The following is a 14,970-nucleotide window of genomic DNA, read 5'->3' as shown; positions in this document are numbered from 1 at the left end:
GGCTGCCCTTTTTAAAATGATGTCTTTGCCACGATTCCTATACGCACTCCAAAACTCTTTTGACGACGTTCCCGCTACCTATTTCCGAGAGATCGAGAGTCTTCAGAGACAACTGATCTGGGACGGGCGTCCACGTATTGCCCTGGCAAAACTTACCATCCCTTGGTACGACGGGGGCATGGCGCTCCCCGATATCAAGAGATATTATTGGGCCACCCAGCTGTCTGCCATTAACCACGCAATGTATTCCCCGGGTCGCGATCCGGCTTTTGAGATGGATAAACTCCAGCTGCCGGGAGGGGATTTTAATAGAGCGCTTTATTCCAGATCGGCCGGGCGCCATCTTGCGGGCCCGTCCAGGATCGCAGTCAATGTGTGGCGCGCCGCGAATGTGAGTTTGGGATGGGAGAATCGACTGACAATGGCTACTCCGCTTTATGCTTCCGAACGTTTGGGATGTCTCTGGTCCTCTAAGGGCTTTGACCGCTGGGATATGATTGGGATATGTAAAGTGGGTGATGTCTGTGTGAAGGGTGGAGTGAAGTCTTTCCAGGCCCTTAAGGCCGAGTATGACTTGAGTGACAGAGTTTTTTCGGTATCTCCAGGTCCGGCATGCCCTGGTCTCAGTTCTGAACTCCTGATGTGCCACTGCCCGAGTCCTCCCCCCTTGAGGACCGCATTCTGGATGGACACCTGCCCGATAGCACTATCTCCCTGATTTACAAGAAACTGATTAATAATCGCGCTGACTTACTGGTCCGACTTAGGGAGGTTTGGGTCGGGGACGGGTTGGACTTAGATGACGAGGATTGGCAGTCGGCACTCTCTTCTCCGAAAGAGGTCGCCATCCCAGCCCGTCTTCGCTTGGTTCAACTTAAGATCCTCCACCGGGTGTATGTAACTGGTCCGCGTCTGGTAGCAATGGGTTTTTCCCCGGATGGTTTATGCAAGCGTGGTTGTGGGATGAGTGCTACATTTCTGCATATTCTTTGGGAGTGCCCAGTGGTGGCAGCCTATTGGACTGATGTGCTTGCGGTGATGACTGCGGTGACTGGTATTGCCCTGCGGCCTGAGGCCCGACGATGCCTGTTGAATGTGTGGGAACCCACCGACTGTTCTGTGGCTCAGACCCGATGGGCGACCTTGGGATACATGATAGCGAAACGGGACATTGCGCAACTCTGGGGCGCTTCCAGACCTCCCGAGGTCTCGGTGTGGGAAGATAACATGGACTGGTCCATGTTTCGAGAGAAGACTGTCTATGTGGCTAGGGGCAGACCCAGGGCGTGGACGAAGATTTGGAGTCAGTGGAACGAATATCGTGGTGACACCTGTACCCCTCCCTTGGTTGACACTCCCGATGTTACCCTATCTCCCTAGGCTGGCGTTCCCGAAATTTTCATACTGTTCTAAGATTTTCCTGTCCTCCCCGCTGTCCCCCCCCCCCGGCCTTGCCGAGTCCCATTGACTGTGCTTTCGTCTTCCTGATTAGTGGCTTTCCCCTCCGCCTTCTGGGCTGACTTTGATTATTGTGCATTCGCCTTGTTTAGAGTTAGTTGTTTCTATGTTTGAAAAAACAAAAAAATTTTATGTCCTGTCCTATGGTTTGAGCAATACTTGATATCTGATTTGTGCCTGGCCACGGAAGTGTTCGTTTGCTTCCTATGTTGTGCGTTGCTATTAGCGGCCAGCCCGTGTGGTTGTAGGCCCATCCTTGTACTTTTTATTTTAATTGCTCAATAAACGTTTTTAATAAAAAAAAAAAAAAAAATCATAGGGCGGATCTTCTTGCGGAGGTGAGAGATAAATGGATGCAAGATGGTATTGAGATAGATGATGAGGATTGGCAGCCAGCCGTGTCATCTCCGAAGGAGGTCGTGATCCCAGCGAGGTTGAGGCTTGTTCAGCTGAAAATACTACACAGGGTGTATGTCACTGGACCCCGACTGGTTCGGATGGGGCTATCTGAAACGGATTTGTGCAGAAGAGGGTGTGGTCTTGTTGGAACATTCCTCCATGTCCTCTGGGAATGTCGATATATAGTTGATTATTGGAATGAGTTACACAACACGATGAGTGGGGTCTTGGGGATTACTTTGCGGCCGAAGGCTAGGAGAAGCCTCCTCAATATTTGGGAGCTGACGGATCTCAATGGGGCCCAGACGAAGTGGGCGACGTTGGGTGCCATGATCGCAAAGCGTAATATAGCTCAAAAGTGGGGATCTGTGGTTCTGAAAATTCTGGACTCGTGTAATTATTCTTGACTCGAGAATAAAACTTCATCGTAACATGACGAATTTAGTATCAAAAGACCGAGAATGACGAGTACACCATGTACAAACATTATCAGCATATTCGAGTGACGATTTCATCTCGAAATCGTCATTTTCGTTCTGAACCCTTGGCTTCCATTTTATGTATGGCAGCCATTTTGTGAGTTGCCCTTTACATAGGCCTTAATCCAGCTGAATTCGATTCCCAAAGGACACGTACACCTTAATCGACTTTCCTATGACCTGTGCAAGTTGGAACCACTGCCCCAGGCCGAACTCGTTAGGTCAGTTCCCCTCCCAGTGGCCGAACAAGATAGCATCAAGGCTCAACAAGCCATAAAAACATTTTCAGCGCACACACCTGCCGTATCTTGCTCGCATCTGTCTCTGCTCTTTTTGCTTCACTTGCTTTATGGTGGGGAGGTGCCCGTTTTTATTGGGGGTCCACCGATATCTGATGAAATGTTGGGCCCTACCGGGTGATTTGTTGTAGGCAGCACGAAGTGAAATATGGACATGTCATCATGACTCTGCTTTTTTTTTTGTACTAGAAATAGGTCAATGATTTACTGTAAAACCAAGAATGTTTGCCTGAAGCTTAAAATTCTGTATAAGAAGAGAAGCCTGACTTTGTAAATTCGAGCAGTCTCCTGAGAATATACTTCCCGTGTGTTGTACTTCTAGGACACTTGTTACCTTGGTTGCAGCCAATAAAATCGATCCTTGACTTCACCCTGAAGACTCTGAGTTTCTGTGGTCTGAATCAGGAAGGACTCGAGGTCTCTGGGTGTACCCTGACACCGCTGGGTTGCCGGTTCTTAAAAACCCAGTACCTCAGCCGGCGCCCAACGTTTGGGGTGATTCCAGCGGTACCAGCCCAGCCAGAGGTTCGTGAGGAGCTTCGTGTGAAAATTCCGGAGGACGGCCAACCACTTCATCGACCCCTGCATGTCGACGTGGTCCGAAGGTCTTTGCTGCGAGGTTCCCCGCTTCCCAACGGCTACGAAGGACTGCTGCCCTGGCTATCGCCCTGATTTGGACCCTTGAAGTTTGGTAGAGCGAAACACTAAGACGAGTCTTCTGGTGACGTCATCGATATTTCAGTTAAGTATAAGTGGAGCGTCTCCCAGTCCTTAGTTGGCTTTGATTTGGAGCTTGCAAGCGCCAAAGCCGAAGGACTCGTGTATTCACGAGAAAAATCGTAATCGATAATCCTTTGAAGTTTGGAGCTAGACTAGAGAGCGAAGATGCCTAGTCTTAGACCTGGAAATTTGTTTTGTCTTGGTTGTAATAATAGGGACTCCCGATTGGAGGACTCATGTCCGGTTCCTCCGGTTGGAACTCCAACTTACGAGTTATATGTGAAACATGGGGTAGGCCCCATCACATACAATGAGTGTGGATCAAATACACCAGAAAAGATGGTGTTTTATAATGGCCCCAATATGGTAGCTTCGATACCGAAATCTTAGATAACCTTGAAGTTAAACTGTTCAAAAAGAAAGCCCGGCCGGCGATGTTTGACTCATTTCGCCTATGGCGTAAAGAGGCCAAACAGAAGGAAATTAAATTAGAGAAGAAAAATAAGAGAGAAAGAGGAATTTCAGTAATGCAAGCTGCTATGCAGTTTAAAGACAATGAAGATGAACAGATGAGTGAGCAGTTGCCCAGGCAACGTAAAATTGCAATAGATAAATGCTATCCAGTTTTGCCGTCTCTTCAGCAAGAGGCAGCAAAAGAACGTGAAAAAGATCCATTAATGTCGCATTTATTAAGTTCGCCACCCCCTATGCGCAAAATGCCACTGCACCTCCGCAATCTTTAGTTGTGCAGCCTGTGCCCCCTGTTCCTCCACAGCACCCACCAGCTGTTCTTCAGCTGGCTCCTGCTCCTCTGGTGCAGCCTCCTCAAGGCCCACCGACCACATCTGTTTCACCTGTGCTTTCTACGATTTTGCCTAGTGTACTTTCTACTTCTCCTAATGCTCCCTCTACGATTTTGCCTAGTGCTCCTTCTATTTCTCCTGATGCCTCCTCTGCTATTGTCTCTGCCTCTGCCCTATCTCACCCCGTTTTTCCACCTGTTCTTCCTTCAGTTTCACCTTCCGTTCGGCAGAAAATGGCCAGCACTGTTACTAACCTTTTCTCACCTCTTTTCGGGTCGCCTACTACGACCCCTAACATGGGACGCAGACAGTTGCGAAGTCGACTGCCTGACTACCAAGATAGAGATTTATTGAATCGTTTAGCGCGTAAATGGGTTATGGATACTGTAAAGTATGATGTAGAGTCTGTCATGGAAGTCTTCCATCAATGGGAAGCACCGACGCAGAGATATGTTTTTGAACAGATGTGTGTTTTGCTTTGTGAGGATTTGGAAGACAATGATCTAGAATGCAACCCGCAAGAGTTGTGTCGTGTGCGGTTCAAGTTTGGAGAGGGCATGATTGTAGGCCCCGATGTCGAGAGCGCGGTTGAAATATTGCTATCATATCGGAGTAAGGGGAGCAGTTCTGGGTCACAGTCTGAGCCTGGTACATCTAGTAGAAAAAAGGCGCGACAATACCCCATGAGAGAAGTTCCACCACAATGGAGAGAGGGCGACACAACTGTCGACCCCCCTATTCTGCCACACTTTCAGCGTGTATGGGTACATGTCCCATGGAAGCGAGCTGAAGTTTTAGCACTCAAACAGACATTATCTGATCCGCGTAAAAATCCTGCAGGGTATTACAAAGAGTTGTCACAGACTGCTGGATCATGTATAATGAATTTAGCCGATATCGATATGCTATTTGGGAATGTGGTTCCACAGCCTTTATGGGGTAAAATTCGTCATACAGACCATGATCAGGAATTAGGTGACTCATGGGCTAATATTGCTGCTGCAGATGCCCGACAAGTTGGTAGTGCTAAGCCTGAGCCTTTGATAGCAGAACTGCCTGGTAAAATAGTTGATTACATGAAAACGATAATGCCTGCAATACGTGTAAATTGGGATAAGTTGTCTGCATGCAAGCAGAAGAAAGAAGAGACAGTCTCAGATTTCTTCGCCAGGTTTGAAGAAACATTTGTCGACCACAGCGGTCAAGATATGACCAGAAGGTGGTCAGAGATTGTTCGTCGATAAATTTGTGCACAATCTACTTCCGGAATTGTGTAAAAAGTTAAAGGATTCATAAAGTTCTTGGGCTGTTTCATCTTCAGCCTAGATATTGGCTACTGCACAATATTACGAAAATAGAGACAAGGACGAGAAAGATAGAGCAGAAAAGAAAACTAAGAAGTTGAAAACTAAGGTTTTGTTACAGCAAGCATATCCGCCACGTAGTGGTGGTGGACAAAACAATAGTGGTCAGAATAACTATCAGAATAATTTTCAGCAGCCTCAACAGTATCAGAGGAACTCGCAAAGAGCCGAGTACACTCAGCCACGTGTCCCTGTAGGCCCCAACCAGTGTTCGTATTGCAAGGAAGAGGGTAATTTCAAGTACAGTTGTCCTATTTTGTTACAGCGTACAAATGGTGCTTCTGGTGTAAGAGGTCGTGGTGTTCCGCAAGCGCCTAGAGGTAGAGAATGTGGAAACGTCCACCAGAACGCACGTCCCCTTCCACCTCAAAATTCTATGAATAGGTTTGATCAACAGAACAACACATCTGACAGGACAGCTCAATACTATGTTGATGATTATTATACAGAGGATGAGTATTTGGAAGGTGATAACTGCTAGGACAGCCATATACAAAGAGAGGGAGTTGTTTCAGTTCCAGTAGATCAGAGTGGACCATACGTTGAGGTGATTACATCAGGTGTGTCAGAGCCTTTTCTGTTGGATACTGGTGCTACAAAGAGTTCTATCATGCACTCCAAACTCCCTGGCGCACCTTTGTCTGGCGAAATGAACGTTTCTGGAGGTTTTTCTGGCGCCCCAGTTAGAAACCCGATTTCTGACCCTTTGTCTCTTTCTGTTGGTCCTTGCGAATTCGAAGCACCCCTTATTCTGACAACAGGTTGCGGTGAAAACTTGCTAGGATTGGATTTGTTAAAAAGATTGTATGCGACTTTGTACTGTTCTCCTTCAGGAGTACAGCTTACTTTAGGTAAAAAGGTGGTTTCTCCAATGTATTTGTCGAGGGATAAACTTCCAGCAGAATTGTCGTTTCTTCCAGATATTCTTTGGCCCGCTGGTCCAAATGATGTGGGTCTTTTAGAAATACCACCATATGTTGTAACATTGAAAGCCAATGTTCAAATGCCACGAATTCCCCAATATAGGATATCTAGTGAAGGTGAAAAAGCTTTGCTAGCGATCGTTTACGAATTGATTGAAAAGGATGTGATTGAAGAAACACGAGGCAACGTTTGCAATAGTCCTGTTCTGCCTGTTTTAAAACGAACTGATCCCTCTCAGCCACCTGTGTACAGATTCGTGATTGACCTTCGAGAGGTAAATAAAATAGTTGTGCCACAATTCCCAGTTGTCCCCGACATTACCACATTATTGACTATGATTCCAGCTTCTGCCTCTTGGTTTTCGGTGATTGACCTGAAGAATGCTTTCTTCAGCATCCCGATTGCTGAGGAGAGCAGGGATATTTTTTCCTTCAGTTTAGGAGGTCGCAGCTTCCGCTTTAAACGCGCTCCTCAGGGCTACTGTGAAAGTCCATCAATATACAGTCAAGCTCTAAAAACACAGATTGATACGATTATTCTACCTGAAGGTGCTGCCCTTATTCAGTATGTGGATGATTTGCTCATTGCGGCAGACACTGAGGGAATTTGTAAAAAGGCCACACTGTCATTGTTGCGTCATCTGTGTGATTTACATCACAAGGTGTCACTTTCCAAACTGCAATAATGCCGACAAGAAGTGACCTACTTAGGTCACCTCTTATCGAAGGAGGGAAGGAAACTGACCCCAGAAAGAATTCAGGCAATAGCGAAATTGAGTGTGCCAAAAACACAGAGAGAAGTACGTGCTTTCTTGGGCATTACATCGTACTGTAGACAGTGGATTCCGAATTTTTCGTTATTAGCCAAACCCTTGGTGGCATTAACGTGTAAAAATACACCCAATCCCATTCCTTGGTCTGAAGAGTGTCAGAAAAGTTTTTTCGAATTGCGCACAGCATTATGTTCGGCTCCTGTGTTAGGTACCCCCAACTACAGTAAGCCTTTCACATTGTATGTCCACGAGAAGGAGGGCTGTGCATTGTCAGTATTGACTCAGTTGTTTGGAGGTAGGCAGCGTCCATGTGCCTATTTTTCGTCGACTTTGGATCTGGTAGCTAGAGCGTTGCCAAGTTGTTTAAGAGCCACAGCAGCAGCAGCTGTTTCTGTTCGACAGTCTGCTGGTCTAGTAATGAATAATACACTAGTCGTGATGGTCCCACTTGCGGTAGACACGTTGTTAAATAGAACCAAGACACAGCACTTAACTAGTGCTCAGTTGTCAGGTTACGAATTAACATTGTTAGCGAGTCATGTGCACATAAAAAGGTGCAATACTTTAAACCTAGCCACATTGTTGCCAATTGTAGAGGAATCAGGTGTTTCAGAACAGCACGATTGTTTTCTTAGAACAGAGGAAGAGACGAAAGGGAGAGTAGATCTGTCCGATACTCCTCTTGCTGAATGTGATGGTACATTGTGGGTGGATGGTTCATGTTTCAAGCTCCCGAATGGTGACACGACTGCAGCATATGCTGTCACGACTTTGCATCCAATTGTTGAGGCTGCACGTGTCCCACATAATTCAGCTCAAGCGGCAGAATTAATTGCACTCACGAGAGCATGTGTGTTGTCTAAAGGAATGAAAGTGACTATCTACACTGATAGTCAGTATGCATTTGGAGTGGCTCACAGTTTTGGACGATTGTGGAGAGAACGTGGGTTCCTGACTTCGCATGGAGCTAAGATTCAGCATGGTCAGTTGGTGAATGAGCTTCTTGAATCACTGACCTTGCCTCTGCAAATGGCGATTGTGAAATGTAGTGCCCACAAGAAGGTGACTGATGATGTTGGTCGTGGAAATGCATTTGCTGATGAGATTGCGAAGGAAACGGCAAAGAATGTGATGAGCCGAATGTATGTTGCAGGCCCTGCAAGATGGACTGGTGATGTTGGAATGTGTGAAGACACGATAGAGAGTGTGAAGTCCATCCAAGCTGAGGCCACAGAGAAAGAGTTGAGCACGTGGAGAGAAAGTACGGGCACAATGGATACGAATGGTTGCTGGATTGAATTATCAGAGCATCAGAGATGGTTGTTACCCGATGCATATGTGCTTGCAGTGGTTACGATGGCTCATGGAATGGCTCATATCAGCGTAAAAGGGATTTGCGAGTTGTTGGCCCCAGTATGGCAAAATTCAGGAATTCCCAAGTGTGCAGAGAATGTCGTCAAGAATTGCATGGTATGTTTGAAACACAATCCTGGTAGGGGAACCCCAACTCCCGCTGGTCATTTTGCACCTCCTACGTATCCGTTCGAGGTTTTGCAGCTAGGTTTCATCCACATGGAGAGGTGCAACAACTTAACATACGTACTCGTTGTTGTTTGTGCCTTCTCAAGATGGGTAGAAGCCTATCCCCTAAAAGACAACACTGCCTTGTCCACAGCGAAAGCCCTTGTGAAAGAGTACTTCCCCAGGTTTGGAATGCCTAGAATGGTCTGGTCTGATAATGGAAGTGAATTTGTGGGTCGTGTGATGAAGAGTGTGTGTGAAGGGCTAGGTATTCGGCAGAAGTTCCACGCTGCAAATCACCCCCAATCAGCTGGATTAGTAGAATGCTACAACAGCACTTTAAAACTTAAACTGGCCAAAATCCAAGCGAGCACAGATCTTAAATGGCCTGATGCTCTACCCCTAGCACTCCTGTCCACCAGAATGACTGTGCATTCACGAGTGAAACTTAGCCCTTATGAGATCATTTTTGGCCGGCCAGCCAACATATGGGGAGTGCCTAGACCCACTAAGTTCAGCGAGCTTGAACACCCTGTTTTGCTTGATTATCTGTATGAACTGACGGCTAAATTGCGTGTTTTGCATCAACAGGTTCACGACACCCTGCCTCCGGTCTCTGAGACTCCAGGTCACACCATCGACCCTGGATCCTGGGTGTTGGTCATAAACTTCCAGAGAACTAAAAACGACCAGCCCAGTGGACCGGACCGCACCTCTTCCTTCTTTCCACAAGATCAGCCGTTCGGGTGGAGGGGAAGGCCAACTGGGTCCACGGTATCCATTGTAAGAAAATCCCTTTTCCTCTGCCTTATGACCAGTGGGTCCAGAAGGGTGTCGCTGACTCAGAACCTGAAACCGTGCCCCGTGTCGTACCCTTCAGTGATGCACGTGTAAAAAGAACTGACTCTGAACGAGAAAATGAGAACATTTCGCACGAAGCTGTGCCACCATCCAAGCGATTGAACACTACAGAGCCTGAACTTTTGTTCCAGGATCTAACAGTACCTGGAAGACAACGGTATAATTTGAGACCGAGAAATACGAACTAATAAAAGCAATTCCTTTTGCAATTCGAGACCAAGATCCATGGACTAATAAAAAATTATTTTTCCTTCCAAACACCATTTTTTTTTTTAAGCGCAGCTCTCCCATCTGAGAAACTTGCTTATTTTTGTTTTTCGAACCGCCATCCGGGTTCCGCTGCTAGGGCAGCGGATGCTTAAAGTCTTTGGGGTGCAGCTGACGACGTTAGGTCGGTAGTTCTGGTCGGTCTAAGGGAGTTGCCCTAGACTGACAGAAGCATCCCTTAGCAGAGTCAACCTCCCACCGCGGGCAGCACTCTAGAGAGGATGGAGTTTTCCGAGATGGAGAGACCTGCCAAACCAACGAACTTTAAACTCAAATTATGTAAAATGATGACAAAGAAAAGTTTTTTAATATTGTGCATTTGTATGTTATTCAGTATGATGATATTTTGAATAAGTTACGTTTTATTCACTTTTCGTGTAACCTTTGCACCCACTGCATCACCCATACCTCCTCCTACTGTTTCCTCTCATTCTTTCCACCCTCTTCCGGACCATGAATCCAATAGGAGATTGGAGTTCATTAATAACTCCTTTGTTCAGCTCTTGCACCAACACCAACTTGTAATGAACACAACTAACTGTTGGGTGTGCGGTCTTATGCCTCACACAACGGATAAAGGTATTCCTTATCTGGTCCTGCCTTTTAGCCACAATGGTTCTGTATGGGCATATAGGACAATGTTCATATATGCACACGAAGTCTACCCCCTACGTTCTGTAACAGACAATCCTAAAAATAGTGCTCTGGTTAAGGGTATAGTAGACATGATTAAGGAAGGTATTTCTTATGAGACTATCCCGAGAGATGAGACACTAGTATACATAGGATGGAACTTAACCGGATATGGAGCTACTCTGAGTGAGAAACAGCAAGCTAAGAGATCCTCCCCGATTTGGATTGTACCCCATAAGGGTCATCTATGTCTGCAAGGTAATGGCACGAATCCCGGAGCTCAGTTAGGAAAGAGTATCTGCACTAAAACGTATGTTTTTGCAGCCCAGACTTCCCCTTCGTTTTTAGCAGCTAAGGGTACCTATTTCATCTGCCATGATAGAGCCTATACATGGTTGCCCCCCGACTTTTCGGGCTCATGTTTTGTTTCATTCCTGTTGCCTCCCACCTACACAGCAGCGGCAGATTACCACAAGACAAGGGTAGTTAGAGGTGTCTTGAGTGAAGAGGACACTGCAGGTCAAGAATTTGGGGACTTTGCAAAGGGTTTTCTGCCGTTCTGGGGATCCATGGCTAACAGCAGGAACATAAGGCAATTGACAAGGGTAGTTGAGTCCACCGTGATTGAAACTGCTGGTGCCCTTAGTAACTTGACTGCTGAGCTCCAGTCGGATCGACTTATGACCCTTCAGAACAGGGTCGCGTTAGATGTCATACTTGCAGACCGAGGTGGGGTATGCAGATTGATCCAATCGAGTTGCTGTGTTTTCATCCCAGATAACGCTCCAACGGTGTACCAGGCCATCTCCAAACTACATAAGATTTCCGAATCTATTCATGTGGATAAAGGAGATTGGTCATTAATGGGATGGTTCTGGGAACTGATATCCGCCTGGGGCTGGAAAATTCTGATGGTCATTGGGATGGTCTTAGCCATTCTTTTCCTGTTCTGTCTGTGCATACAGTGTGCTCCTGCAATATGTGGCCTCTGTGTTACATCATGTGTAAGGAAGCCTGTATCAAGAGATGAACTAAGTACTAGAATGATGTTACAGCAACATCTCAATGACTTTAGGAATATAGATCTGGACTCAGATTAGCATGAGGATAGATTAATTGCCTATGTAAGGGCAAAAGGAGGGTTTGTGGTTCTGAAAATTCTGGACTTGTGTAATTATTCTGGACTCGAGAATAAAACTTCATCGTAACATGACGAATTTAGTATCAAAAGACCGAGAATGACTAGTACACCATGTACAAACATTTTCAGCATATTCGAGTGACGATTTCACCTCGAAATCGTCATTTTCGTTCTGAACCCTTGGCTTCCATTTTATGTATGGCAGCCATTTTGTGAGTTGCCCTTTACATAGGCCTTAATCCAGCTGAATTAGATTCCCAAAGGACACGTACACCTTAATCGACTTTCCTATGACCTGTGCAAGTTGGAACCACTGCCCCAGGCCGAACTCGTTAGGTCAGTTCCCCTCCCAGTGGCCGAACAAGATAGCATCAAGGCTCAACAAGCCATAAAACCATTTTCAGCGCACACACCTGCCGTATCTTGCTCGCATCTGTCTCTGCTCTTTTTGCTTCACTTGCTTTATGGTGGGGAGGTGCCAGTTTTTATTGGGGGTCCACCGATATCTGATGAAATGTTGGGCCCTACCGGGTGATTTGTTGTAGGCAGCACGAAGTGAAATATGGACATGTTATCAGGACTCTGCTTTTTTTTGTACTAGAAATATGTCAATGATTTACTGTAAAACCAAGAATGTTTGCCTGAAGCTTAAAATTCTGTAAAAGAAGAGAAGCCTGACTTTGTAAATTCGAGCAGTCTCCCGAGAATATACTGTGTGTTGTACTTCTAGGACACTTGTTACCTTGGTTGCAGCCAATAAAATCGATCCTTGACTTCACCTAGAAGACTCTGAGTTTCTGTGGTCTGAATCAGGAAGGACTCGAGGTCTCTGGGTGTACCCTGACGCCGCTGGGTTGCCGGTTCTTTGCCGGTTCTTAAAAACCCAGTACCTCAGATCCGAGAGGCCGCCCACTCTCGAGGGTTGGACAGATGATATGGACTGGTGCATGTTCTGTTAAAAGACTGTCTATGTAGCAAGGGGTCGACACCGTAAATGGCCTTCAGTGTGGGGTCTGTGGAATCGATACAGGGGAGATATTTGTGTACCACCTGCCAACTCTAACTTTGATGTTCCGGGTTCCCCCTGATCTTACAGTAATTATCCTTGAACCTTGTTCACGCCCCCCCTCCTATTCGTATTCTCCTGTTTTAAATGATGTAATATGGAAAAGTGTCTCCTCTGTATACTGCCTTTGATGTTATGATGCCTTGTTTTAATAAAAAGAAATATAAAAAAACAATAGGCATTCCAGGACAATCCTTTGTTTGATAACATATACTTCGCTTTTCAGACCTATAGGGACATCATTTACAATCCATTTAAATTTAAAACATGAATACATTGCGGATAAGGAAACTCCTATATATCACGCCAGGAATTTCCAATGTTTAATTTCCGAATAATAAGAAAAACAAGCTCATAATTTGTGAACGGAAGCGGCCTCCCCCAGTTCTGACACACAAAACGCCCGGGATGAAGCTGTTGATTCCACCCCCCTCCCCGGGCCAGATTAATTGTGCCTCTTCCACTGCGCCTTGGTTACTATTCAATTACTGGCAGGCTATGTATGTGTCTTTCTCAGCCTACACCTCCCTACAACATGGAGTGCAACTGGAAATGTAATATCTACCGTATTACTGCTGCAATGTCAACTTGTAATGTGCCATGTGTTATTTTGTTTAATAAATGTTTTTGAAAAATCAAAAAAAAAAAATTGTGGGCAGCAATATGAGGTTATTTATGCGCTACATTTTTAGTTGTACATTCATAATTTGCTCGTATTCAGGGCAGAAAGTTGGTTATATATTTCCTTTGTGGAGTCCAAACTGTCATCGCAAAAAGGTTACCTTTTGTATACTCTCGGCGAGGCTCCTGCTCTCCCTCAGAATCCGATGATTCAGAGTCCTCCTTACTAGTGGTCGGTTTGTCAGGGTGGAACCTGCGAGTGAATTCAAGACAGAATGTTCACTAAAAGCAGAAGAGTGGGCAAATTACTTACTCAGCCCCTTTAAATCTTCAATAAACATTTTGGTCCCTGCAGAAAAGTGAAAGCAACTTCCGTCGATACAGTCCCACAGACGTCTTGTTTCTTATCTTAATGCACCAAGATGCATTTTTCATTTATTTGTCTATTTTTATGCATTTATAAATCCCTTGTTCCTTCATAAAAACAGCGATTTGGAATAAAAATGTTGTATTTGGTCAATCATTTCGGTGGCATTCCGTCATGGTTGGGTTCTATTGGAATGCGGAGGATTTGTGGTAACATGTGGAATGCTCAGGAGTGAGGGGACAGTTACTGAGCTGGCAGGCAGCTCCCTGCTGGTGCTACGACTTCTATTGAAAAAAATAAAGATTAAACTACTCACCTGTGCCCTGGGACTACTTCGTTTCACTGGTAACTAGCTTCAGAAAATGTCCCAGGAGAGTGCCGTATTCGGGAGCAGCATTGATGGAGCAAGTACTCGTAGAGAAGAAACTTGCTCGAACCAATCCACTTGTTTAACTCACTAACAAGTTACTAATCCTGTTTTCGTGAATAACTAATACGCACCACATTGAACACACAGGTTAGTGAAGTTTGCTTATGTGTGTAATAATAACGCTCTAAACGGGGAAACTGTTGTGCGCATGCGTCAACTGCATCTACGCAGTTTGACGAACTAACGCTTGGAGGGAAATTCTGGCGCATGAGCAGAAAATACTAAAATGGAGTCTTGAAGAGTCGAGTGCATGGCATCTGCTTGTTTGAACAAAATAGAGTGGTTTTACTAATGCAAATGCGGGGAAAGACATAAATAGATAAGCTGGATTAGAGTAGAGGTGGGTGGTACACAGTGCGACCATTTTATTTTTGAAAGTAACATCTGTCTTTTGACTTTATCACTAGTGTGTATTTGGGCCTCTTTTACATAGCATGATTGAATCAAGTGATGCGATGCCTGCGCATGCCCACTGAGTGGAGCCATGAAGGTCATGACCGAACTATTGAACGGAAGCCAAACTAGAGTGTGACAAGCATGGGAACGGATGGTGCAGAGTTCAGCAATGAGACGTTCTATTCATCGTAGTGTCATTAATGTTTCAAAATGGATACCTGTAGTGGAGGGAAATAAAATGTATGAATACAAATTAAGGGGATGGGTTTACGAACAATAGTTGAACTGATTTTAATGACATGTAAGCATGGTTTGATGGAGCTTCCTCCTTGCCTGACCAATAAGATTTCGTATTTTTACGATATTGAAACTTTAGTGGGTGGAATATTCAAAACGAAAGGTATAATTAAGATAGCTTTAGTTAGTCAGATAGAGATTTGCTGAATGAA

The 14,970-nt window shown here is 45.3% G+C and overlaps 1 protein-coding gene across 4 annotated transcripts in view; it reads right to left on the bottom strand.

The window, feature by feature from the left end:
* LOC144755338 (SRSF protein kinase 3-like) overlaps positions 1-14,970 on the bottom strand; it is a 1,366,259-nt gene that overhangs the window by 1,175,777 nt on the left and 175,512 nt on the right. For all 4 annotated transcript variants that reach the window (XM_078644145.1, XM_078644144.1, XM_078644146.1 and 1 more), the window contains exon 4: positions 13,490-13,581. In XM_078644145.1, coding sequence (XP_078500271.1) covers positions 13,490-13,581 — 92 coding nt within the window. The remainder of the gene's footprint in view (positions 1-13,489; positions 13,582-14,970) is intronic.

This window comes from Lissotriton helveticus, chromosome 5_1 (assembly GCF_964261635.1).
Source record: "Lissotriton helveticus chromosome 5_1, aLisHel1.1, whole genome shotgun sequence".
NCBI lineage: Eukaryota > Metazoa > Chordata > Amphibia > Caudata > Salamandridae > Lissotriton > Lissotriton helveticus.
The sequence above is the reverse complement of the archived record's forward strand: the minus strand, read 5'-3'. Positions and strand labels throughout refer to the sequence as shown.